Source organism: Rhinichthys klamathensis, unplaced genomic scaffold (genome assembly GCF_029890125.1).
Source record: "Rhinichthys klamathensis goyatoka isolate OS25496 unplaced genomic scaffold, OSU_Roscu_1.1 h1tg000654l_1, whole genome shotgun sequence".
NCBI classification, from domain to species: Eukaryota; Metazoa; Chordata; class Actinopteri; order Cypriniformes; family Leuciscidae; genus Rhinichthys; species Rhinichthys klamathensis.
The window spans coordinates 954,832-966,868 of record NW_026607098.1 but is presented as its reverse complement, the minus strand read 5'-3'; the positions used below and the strand labels follow the sequence as shown (position 1 = coordinate 966,868).

Below are 12,037 nucleotides of genomic sequence, written 5' to 3'. Positions count from 1 at the left end.
AATGGAGACCTTAAGTATTTTGTTAGTGACCGCTTGTCTAGCCGCTCGTCCCCTTTGGTGTGACCTGTGGAATCAACAACCTGAAACATATTATCACCGGATAATTTCTTGCTCACTTAATAGCACTCGGGGTCCTTTTACCCTGAAAAAACACTCAACCCACTTTGCTCATGTCCACACAATATTTATACATTTGGAACAGAATTAGTTCTGTTTGATCCAATCCATCCTGACATTCTGTAAAAGGAAAATTTTAAGTTATGCGCTGCGCAGGTGTAGCACCTATCTGCCACAATAATAACCCAGGCCAGGATAGTTAGCCAAATTCATCCATAACCATTATTTTATTGGCACATTTTGCCCTGTCTCCCAATCCTGCATGCTCTCTGTAAAGAGAAACAAATTTCGAGGTTATTGTCAGATAGTAAAGTACGTAGTTTCTTTTGTCTACTGTTCTCCCGTGGCCTTCGATGCCCTGGCGTTTCCTGTTGAAACAATCTTTGTTATTGGTGTGTGTGCACACTCACAGACATCAATTTTGTTAGGCAGAAAAAATGGCTTCTTTCAGGGCTTTTATCAAATTACCCCTAGTGTTCTCCCAACATTTATTCAGCAACTGTGAACCCCTTAATAAACCATATTTGGCAATTGTTATACCATCTCCCTCTTGATGCACGACACAACTCGAGCATCAATTTAACATAACATTTAACATAGTCTTTTTTATAAAGTTTGCCATCAACACTAACCCAAACGTTGTCCTTCAGACAAATTCCCTCCAGACATCTTTCTCTGCCTCTGAAACAAAAATAATACATTCTTCACTTAAAGCCACATCAGCTTCTAGTTCTTTCATGGTCAACTTTTCAAGCTGTTTGTTTAATCAGATGCCTTTCAACACCCATTTTACATTTAGCAACTGTTAATTCAGTAGCCTACTGCTTCTGCTTATTTGTTCTTACATAATGGTAATTATTCTAGTTCTCAATAACATTTCACATTTCTCAATCTCAATTACCATAGCTTAATCTCTGACTTCAAAGTTTTCTCTTCTAGGAGTTTATCAGTCTCCAATCAGGATTCACACTAACTTTGACAAGGCTACTCTGCATCTTTTGCAGTTATTATAAATCATCTTTGAGATCTGTCTCTCTATATTACCTTTACATATTTTGCAACTCACATTTGTTGGAGTCACAAAAGGATTCACTTTAAGACTTCAATCTTTTGACCTTGTTTTTTATCTCTTATTTCTCAGACCAAAAATTGTCACTGTCGTCATTTAAACACTGATCTATTTTCAACCCTACATTATTATCAGAAATGTGTCACGTGTTAAATGGTCCTACTGACCACAGTCAAGACAATCTCTGTCATCTGGTTGGTTCGTGTGTCAGCCTCAACTACAGCATCAGACACCTTGCAGTTTGATCACTGTGAGCTTCCAAAGGGCTTCAACTTAACTGCACACCCTTGAAGCAGTGTGTGTCCCATTCAGGAATGTAAACAGACCCACTGATAAGCAGTTCTCTGTATTCCTTTGACCATCCACCAATGGCGGATTCAATCACAATAGCCAAATCATACTCTTCATCATTATTATTGGCAGAACATAATTTCATGAGCAGCACAGAAAATGCTCAAAATATTCGAATTTGTTTTCTGTCTTTACCTTACTAATTTGGTATTATCATCAACAACACTAATTACAAGTACTGTTGCTGTTATCCCAGCTTATCTTTTACAAAACATCATCTGCAAATCTCTTCAAAGTGAGATCTTCAGAGCAGAGCTGTTTACAGCATTTGCTCTCTTCTGTCTCACTATTTATTTATTTATTTATTTTCCCGGACTGTTCAGTTACTCTTCATAAAGTGTAACAATTTGTACATCATTATTTTCATTACAACTGGTTTGAAGCCTTTTTTCCTTCCATCACATTATTGTCTCAGTCTTATCTCTACTGTTTCTCCAAAACAGATTATATTACTCAGTCCGTAAATTACACAGACAACCATTATAGCTACTTGCTTCAATACCCTTATTTTCTTAACATTAATAAAATAAGGCAGATATATCATCATTTCAATCATTATTTTATCAAAATCTAGAATTATTCCCCATTCTGCTTAAAAAATTCTTCATATCATGTTAATCCCTGTCAATCATTAAACAGTTAATTTGACTTCCATAAATTCTGTCAGACCATGTCTATTTTCATCACATATAGTTTTCTACTATATTTGTCCTTTCTTTTCTCTACATGCCAGTTCCTTCATTATCCTCTCCTTTCTTTTCTCAAACATGCCAGTTCCTTCATTATCTAACCAGTACATGATTGTTTGCACAATCCCCACACAAACATATCTCACACACCAACCTTTTTGTTTTTTTCACTTCCCTCTTCCACCAAGTCTCACTTACAGTTCCCTCTATTTTACACAGACAGCCTTATTGCTTCTTGCTACTTCAATCCTTGTCATATAAATTTAAGTTCTATAGACATCTAATGTCATGCATCCATTTACTGGATGAAGAAGTAAAAAAAACATTTTTCTCCTGGCAGTTCGACATTTTATCTTCAAGCCAACAATTTTTACACACATGTTGAACGCAGCCACAACAACCTTTTGTCCCGCTGCCCTGTTCCTCTGATTCTCGCACACTCTTAGTCTATTTGTGCTCAGTGTTCCCTCCCTGGGGAAATCATGGTATTTTCTCAGTTTTTTTCAATATCTAAAACATACATTTCCCCCCATACTTTCCTAGTTCTACAGAAAACCGGTGTATCAAATTTGGCATGCTTACTCTGAGATTTTCCCATACTGGCTGTTTTCTGTTCCCTGTGGATTTCTCTTCAACGCGCGTTTTCTTTAATCTGTTTAGGCGTCCCTAACAAATCCGACTCTTTTCTTTTAACCCAAATCGGTCGGGTTGCACTATTAGTGCCCTCCTAATTATGGTTTACCAAAAAATTCTGGTTCCCCCTAATTAGCCTCAGTACCAAAAAACAATTTACTCCGTCGTGGAACAACTAATTTTCAGGGTACCTATCTGTTTGAAATCTCTTGATCTGTTACAGTTCTCACTTAATCTCAGATTATTTATCTGCTTGAAATTTCTTGTTCTGTTACAGACCTCAATTAATCTCAGATTTTTCCCTCGTATCTGTTTGAAATTTCTTGATCTATATAGATCTCAATTAATCTCAGATTACGTACCACAGAAACAGCCTTCAGCCAATATGGTTCAATTTCACTCTTCTCCCCAATTAAACTGAATTTAATTAACTTACCCAAAAGAAAATAAATTGAACTGTCTCTTACCAGAGATGCTTCTGTTGCCACCACAGAGGTTAGTGGATAAAACCATGACGGTGTGTGTAGTAGGGTGGCCATACGTCCGGATTTTGGCCGGACAGTCCGGAGTTGCGCTGAATTGACCTAAAAAAATTAACTTATAAAAATCCCGCATATCGATAGCGGCTCCCTGATGCCCGCAAATTAGTTAAAATCTCCCGGAATCTAGAGCGCGCGTGCGAGATGGAACATACTGCGCGCATAACATACGACGCGAACGGCAGAGAGGGAGAGAGCGAGAGACCTTGCGTGTGTGCGCATGTAAGACAGAGAGCATCCTGATTGGCCTGTTTCGGTAACTCAACCAGTCAACCCCCCTAATATCTCTAAAAAATACGATATTATGCCTTGTGCACTTTATGTTGATTTTATATATTTTAATTTAATAATTTAAAAGTGTTAATAAGACAAATAAACATAAGTTTTGTCTTTTTTGCTGATCCGAAAAATGATCCGATCTGTGACTCTGATCCGAGAAACAATCCGAACCGTGAGTTTTTTTATCCGTTGCACCCCTAGCGTAAAAGCGTAAAAACTTTTTTGCGATAAATGGGAGTTTTTGCGAAATTGACATGTTTCCATTGTGCGTGTTTTCAATTCGCAATTTCAATTTGCGGCTAATGATTAAATGACTATGACTGAAACCAGCAAACCACTTCAGCTGTTTTTCAACAGTGTCCTGAGAGCAAATGAATAAATACAATAATTTTTGCTTTCATATTTGAAGTCCAGGCACATGCAGCGCACCGTCATGTTGCTCTGGCTGTTGAATTATTATTTCTCCTTGGGTTTGTTTGTGGCCGCATCGTGAGATTCAGATACAAGACAGACTGATGTAGTTTATCCGTCCACCTGGGGAAGTTCTTATTGCAATCTTTAAAAACCTACATTAATATAAAGCGCTTCCATAAACACACACAGGAGTTAGAGTGGGTGTGTGTGTGTCGTCTCCTGCTGCTCATTAACAGCTGTGTGTTTAATTATCCCCTGTGCTAATGAGCCCAGTGTGGCAGGGCCAGCATATGGATGGGCCGAACCTTCACGCTACGGGTCCCAGTGAGGGACACAAGAGACAACAAACATCCGGCAGGATCACGAGCCGCTGTTTGTCGTTCGGTGTTTGCACCTGAGAGCGTGAGCTCTGCTGATTAAAGTTGTCTGAGTCTTATACAGTTTAATTACTTTGGGTAATTAGCCATGAGCTTTTTAAGACTGTATACTATGAAGTGGCGTTCATTTAAAGAGGACCGATTCTGCTTTTTTCCATGTTTGTCTTTCTTTAGTGCGTAATGTTGCTAAACACAAAGTGCCTCCATTGGGAGCTCTTCTCTATATCAGTGTCAGTGTTTCTGAACTCCTGAAACGCCTCCATTGTAGTCTTGAGTTTCTTCCGGGAACGAACACGTCACAATATTCCTCATTTAATAATAATTAATAATTCATACGGGGGTGGTGATGGCACAGTGGATAAGACACATGCCTTTGGTGTGAGAGACCTGGGTTCGAATCCACTGTGAGACACCAATGTGTCCCTGAGCAAGACACTTAACCCCTAGTTGCTCCAGAGGCGTGCGACCTCTGACATATATAGCAATTGTAAGTCGCTTTGGATAAAAGCGTCAGCTTTTAAATGTAAATGCATACACAGAATAAAGGGGGGGGGGCCTGGTTGAGTTAGTTAGTAGTGTGTTAAACTGGCGGTTATGGAAAGAGCGGGACATTTCCCAAACACACTCGAAGCGCTCGACCAATCACAACACACTGATCCAGCCGACCAATCAGAGCACAGTGTGCTTTTCAGAAGGAGGGGCTTCATAGAGACAGGAACTAAACAGAGCGGTACTGACAGCTGCAGCAATGTCAAATATGGGAAAAATTAGTTTTTTGAACATTCAAGCTTTAAAACTTGTTCTAGTAGAGCCCAAAAACAAAATCAAGACTTAAAAGAGCATAATATGGCCTCTTTAATATTAATAATGTGGCTTACTTTCAAACTGGTTTCCTGAACAAACCCCCCGTCTGCCATTGGTCAGTCAAACCGATAGTCCGGCCTTCAAACTCTCATCATTGGTTGAATCAGCTTCTCAAACAAGCAAATCAGTGTTTTAATAGCAGTTACACATTTTCCCTCTGCATATTAAACTGGAACACAAGAAGGTATTTAATTATATAAAAAAAAATACCACACATAACCTTTAAGAAAGTAAAATTTGAAATATGTTGTCTTCAGAGGCGAATGCACTGATCTTGTGGTGTGTTCTGAGTTCTCGTTGGGAACATTTGCGTCAGATATCAGAGACAAACTCTCAGGAGACTGATAGAACGAAGATGATGATCAAATTAGTGAGACCGAGACGAGAAGAGCAGCAGTTGTGAATGATGAAAGCCAGGGAATGTGTGTAGGAGGAAGAGAGTGAGTGAAACGGAGAGAGAGAGGCGTGTGATTGGCTGTTTGACACCTATCACGCTCTGAAGTGTTTCTCCCGCTGTCCTCCACAGTCATTAGCCTTCGATTAACCCTCCCTCGCTCGTGTGTTCGCCTCGGGTCTGTTCACGCGCCCTGACGCTCATTTCCACGTCTAAACAGCCGCTTTTACACGGCTGGCGCTCCCGGGAGTCGCAGGATTCTGTGTTTTGTCTTATTTATTTTTGTAGGAGTTGCACATTAGCTCTTCCAGACATTAGAGTTTGAAACAAGCCGTTTGATTGCGTTTTTACTTCAGTGATCATTGAGTGTCAGTCCAGTTAAATCGATAATATTACTGAATACTAGGGGTGTAACAGTCACAACCATTATAATTATTCTATTATAATTAAAATTTTCTAAAGGATAAAAAAAATCTATCTTGGCTAATGCTGTGAACTACTGTATATAGGGAGCTCTTAATTACACATTACTATAAAATTAAAGGTTACAATTAACAACAGAGCCCAAATTATTATATTCAGTTGCTATTTATTTCTAGATATAATAAACACTCAAAAAAGTACTTTAAATTGCACATAAGGCAGGTTTTGCATTAACTTTTAAATCTAATTTTAAAGCTAATTTTGTACTCCAATTCATTTTTGAAATATAATCATTTACACAGTGGCTGTCATAACTTAAATTTATTGAAACATACAATAATAATCAAGACATTACTAACAGGTTAAGTAAATATAATGAATGTGCTAATATAGTGCATACATGAAATGCTTCTCTCTAGAGTTTAATGTAATGTAGAGGTAATTTAATGCTGCGTGAGATATTATTCTCTAGCTGTTTTATTGATATCTTTCAGCAGTTTAAACACTGGTTGAGAAATGTAAACGTATCGAGCGATCGTCTCTTCTTCTTCTGCACTTTTTACTGCTAGCAAACAGCATTGCATTACCGCGCGCCCTTCTGGATTGGAGTGTGGATCGCCTGTGACTGAATGTATTCGTTGTGTGAATACTTTACTTTTACTGTGCATGGGATATTTTAGATCAGTGAAATAGTAATAGTGAAATAATTGTACATGAGGTCACTATTGCTACACCTCCATATGTATGTAATCAGAAACCAAATACACCAGAGACATCATTGATTCAGAAGTTATTGAACTTTGTAATGAAATTTTTTATTATTGGTGAGAGAAAGTGGCTGGAGAAGATGTGCGACACGTCAAAAATAAAATAAATAAATAAACAAACCGATATATGACTCGTGGTGACATGAGAGCGGAGGAGTGCTGTGAAATGGGCAGAATGAGAGCGACAGGGACGAGTACAAATATATCCACAAGTGTCAATCATTGGGCAAAGTGGAGAAAATGACCACTATTGGTGAAATTGGAAGAATAGATGCTGCCGACACTGTTATCCAATGCTGGAAACCTTCCTCGATCACACAGTTATGGAGACGCTTTAGTTATAACGGCCCACAGGACCAGAAATTGATGTCATTTGGGACGTGTCCTCAGATTGTCCTGGCGTTCACGTTTTTCAAGACTTTTTCCGGTATAAACTGGGATGTTTTTTAGTCCATAGCCGTGGAAAGTGCATTGGGAAAAAGGAAAGCTTTTTAGGCACATACAATTTAAAATATGCATGAACACTTATTAAACTCTCACAAAATGAAGGAATCTCGTGTTGTGGGCCGTTTGCTATTAATATTACTCAGACTGGCATGGTGCTTTTGCCAGGATGAAATGGAGAAACTGAAGGATTAATTGACCTCGTACGGTCCTGATTTATGAATTGGCTGGTTGCAGCTCCTCCTAGAGTCAGACAGGTGTGCTGTGCATGCATGAGTTATTTGAGTCTGTTTTGGGACTATTTTGGGACCAGAAAATGCCTTTTATCTGACCCTTAAATATTCAAGTGCTTCTCTTTGAGTGTGTGTCTTCGTGTGTTATTCTGAGGTCTAATCTCACTCTCTATTATCTGTGTTTCAGGAGTGTGCGGGCGAGCCTCTCTTCATGCTGTATTGTGCTATAAAGCAGCAGATGGAAAAGGGTCCCATCGACGCCATCACCGGAGAAGCCAGATACTCCCTCAGTGAGGACAAACTCATCCGGCAGCAGATCGACTACAAAACACTGGTCAGTGGTTCTGAATGCATCAGAAACACAAACTACATCGTGTCATAATTGTCTGTTTTGCTTGTTATAAGATTTAAAGTGCCCCTTATAAATTTTTGTATATGATCTTTCATGTAGTGTGTATTAGAGCTGTTTGTGAAATGTAAAACCTCTGCAAAGTTTTAAAGATCAAAGTGCAGATAAAGTGATTCTGAACTGAAACGAGTCGTCAGTAATTCCAGTCTCTCTTCCTGATGAACCTACGTAAGTTTGCAACTCATTTGTATAATGCTCTTGATTGGCTGAACAGCATCTCAAGCCCCGCCCTCAATCACTAGTGTATCTGGGAGACTGGGAGAGTTGGGTTCGTGTTGTTCATGTCGAGAAGACGCTGTTTGAGATTGATACGGTAAAACCCACACCATCGTTACTGTTCGTATCACTGTGATCAAGAGCTGAGATTCAGATATGATAATGAGCGTTTGCTTTCTGACCAATCAGAGCAGAGCAGCTCTCAGAGAGGCGGGGTTTAGAGAGACTGAATCTTCAATCGAAGCGTTTCAGACACTGAGAGAAAAGAGCTGAAGCTGCAGTGGAGATTATGAGAAAATTAGTGTTTTTTGACCTTTGATGCATGTAAACCTGTTGTCGGAGACTCTAAACAACATTAAGAGCCTTTAAAATAGCATAAAAGGGGCACTTTAAACACTATAATTGTATTCCGCTGTAGTGTTTGTGAGATGTGTTTAATCCTCTGTTGTGTCTGCAGACGCTGCACTGCATTAACCCAGAGAACGAGAACGGCGTGGAGGTCACCGTGAAATGCCTGAACTGCGACACCATCACACAGGTCAAAGAGAAACTGCTGGACGCCGTGTTTAAAGGCACTCCGTACTCGCAGCGGCCGAAAGTCGGAGACATGGACCTTGGTACGGAAATAATGAAAGCTGGAAAATCGATCAGGGATGTGTTTCCCGAAAGCATCGTTTAGCCAACTATGTTCGCAAGTTCCGTAGTTTTCAGTATAATTCAACGAGTCGGTGTTTCCCGAAACCATCGTTTCAACGAACATCCGCAAACAGCATCGCAGAGTTGTGTGTGTCCGAGCGACCGATCTCGAGCTGCGGTTAGAAGCAGTTTCTAGATTGCATGACGTGTGGACTCAATAAATCCTGATCATGAGCAAAATAAGCAAGCGGACATTCAGTGCAATCTGTATCTTTTATTTAGAATACATAATGTCATTTACGTCTTTTAGTTTGTCAAGAGTTTTAAAACACCGTTTTTGAAGAGTGCGCATGAGTGAACGAGCTTATGATTGAATCTGGAAATAAAGCAAAATATTAGAATTTGTCCTCAGATACATGTCTGTAATCTATAGCAAAACATCTAGCATTAATTCGATCTCAAACAGATTCATTAAAGAAATGTATTACTCCAACACCTGCGTGACATCAATGTGGTTGAACTACCAATTTGCGACAATAAGGTTTCGGGAAACAGTCGTGACGAGCTCGCTGATTTCTTCAACGATGCATCGTACTATAGTAGTGAAGGACGAGTTACACAGTTGTACGGGAAACACAGCCCTGGTTACAATGCTTGAACAAGTTGCTCAACCACGTTGACTTTAAACACGCCAGCAAATGATCATGAGTAACCAGCTGAATGTGTAGATTAGCTGTATTACATAGAATGATTTTGGCTCATGTGTGTTTTGCTCTGATTTGTGATCAGAGTGGCGGCAGGGTCGCATGGCTCGCATCATTCTCCAGGACGAGGACGTCACCACTAAGATCGACAACGACTGGAAGCGTCTCAACACACTGGCACACTATCAGGTAACCGCAGCTGCACATCTTCTGCCCGGTTACTATGGCAACACCTCTACACCCCGCTGCCCAGTAACCACGGCAACCCCTCGGCAGGTTACTTGGTAACAATTGAAGCATTTTAACACATAGCGCACGATCAGGTAACCTTAGCAACACTTCACAAAACATAAGCACAGAAGCAGCGCTGATCAGTAGTGATGCACTTATATATATATATTGATAACTGATCATTATTCTTGTTATGGCTGAGGTGATGACTGACATAAATATCCGTTCACAAAAAGAGTCTGGATTTGAGATGTTTATCTTTACAAATTTTACATTTTCATGATGTCAAGTTAAAATAAAACTAGATTAAAAAATTAGTCGAGACAAACTTTGATGCTGTCTTGCGAAAGCCTGACCAGAAAGTTTAAAGAAGTATTAAAAGCTTGAAGGTTTTGAAGGCAATACAATAGATTAGCACATTGCGAGCACGAATTACCGTAGTTTTAACACACAGCTAATATGAATTAGCATGTTTAGCACGTTGTTAGCTTGTCCTAAGGTAGTTGCTAGGGTAGCACTAGATACTTTGTGTATGATGCTGAAATTCGCTATTAGAGCTATTGTCTAAAAGTTTTGAAAGAATTAAACATTTTCATATTTACATGTTTTTTTTAAATGGTGTTTTTACAATATACAGGTCCTCCTCAAAAAATTAGCATATTGTGATAACGTTTATTATTTTCCATAATGTAATGATAAAAAATAAACTTTCATATATTTTAGATTCATTGCACACCAACTGAAATATTTCAGGTCTTTTATTGTTTTAATACTGATGATTTTTGCATACAGCTCATGAAAACCCAAAATTCCTGTCTCAAAAATTAGCATATTTCATCCGACCAATAAAAGGGGTGGTGATGGCGCAGTGGATAAGACACATGCCTTTGGTGTGAGAGACCCGGGTTCGAATCTACTGTGAGACACCAATGTGTCCCTGAGCAAGACACTTAACCCCTAGTTGCTCCAGAGGCGTGCGACCTCTGACATATATAGCAATTGTAAGTCGCTTTGGATAAAAGCGTCAGCTAAATGAATAAATGTAAATGTAAAAGAAGTGTTTTTAATACAAAAAAAAAGGTCAACCTTCAAATAATTATGTTCAGTTATGCACTCAATAGTCAATACTTGGTCGGGAATCCTTTTGCAGAAATGACTGCTTCAATGCGGCGTGGCATGGAGGCAATCAGCCTGTGGCACTGCTGAGGTGTTATGGAGGCCCAGGATTAGGGGTGGGAGAAAAAATCAATCCATCGATGCATCGCGATTCTCTCTCCAACGATTCTGGATCGATTCTGAGAATTCCAGAATCGATTCTGAGCTTAGTTTTTAACCAGATGTGCGATGACGTTGAGTTTGCTTTAGAAACACCCGTATTCTGCTTGCTTCCAATTCCTCACACACATACACATACACCACTCAAACCTTCCGTAAAATAATCTTTCATAAAGTTCGGAAAGGTTGAAGCGAATTACAAGGACATTCACAGGCTTCATTGCACAGGATACGCTGTGAGAGACGCGCGCTTTCTTTGATGTTACACTTGAAGTGTGCTGTCTCGCCCGTCGGTATTTTCCTTACAAATGCTCTACGAAGTCATCATTTATGTGGTTTGGAATGCAGTGGACTTTATATTTAAAATATGAACCTCACTAACAGAAGGCTGCTTTCAATTTCAAATGCTGACGCGCGCTTTGTTTGAGACTGCTCGCGCATGCGGCTGTGCGACTCCGTGTAGTGGTTTAATGTAGCCTACTTGTGCAAAATTAACGTAAACACAGCCAGTTATGTCTTAAGGGATTAAACGGACAGGACACACCGCATTACTTCTTTTATTTCAAAAGAGATGCGTGCGTGAATGCAGCTTAATAGATCTCCCGCAGTTTATGATGTCATAGTAAAAAACAACAGTAAAGATGAAGAAAAATCACTCACAGTTCTTGAATGGAAAACGTTCAGATAATCTATAGGCTACTGAAAGCACTTTTTGTTTGTTGTTTGTTATATTTTTCTATGCTCCTCTTTATTATTTGTTATATTAGTTAGCCTATATTAGTTTAAAATTCTTAACATACAACTGTTTTAATAAAAAACAATTAATTTGTAATTATTTTTTAAGAAGTACTTAATTACTTATGTAAACTAATGAATTAATAAGGGAGGGGGGGGGGGGAGGTAGATAAAAAATCGTTCTGGAATCGGATCGTGACTCCCAGAATCGGAATCGGATCGGATCGTGAGGTGACCA

The 12,037-nt window shown here is 39.3% G+C and overlaps 1 protein-coding gene across 1 annotated transcript in view; it reads left to right on the top strand.

Annotated features, from left to right (window-relative positions):
- The window catches only part of plxna1b (plexin A1b), a gene marked incomplete at its 5' end in the record, with an annotated part of 80,663 nt that overhangs the window by 58,264 nt on the left and 10,362 nt on the right, over positions 1-12,037 (top strand). The window contains 3 exons of the mRNA XM_056241590.1: positions 7,781-7,927; positions 8,676-8,835; positions 9,644-9,747. Of these exons, the coding sequence (XP_056097565.1) occupies positions 7,781-7,927; positions 8,676-8,835; positions 9,644-9,747 (411 nt within the window). The remainder of the gene's footprint in view (positions 1-7,780; positions 7,928-8,675; positions 8,836-9,643; positions 9,748-12,037) is intronic.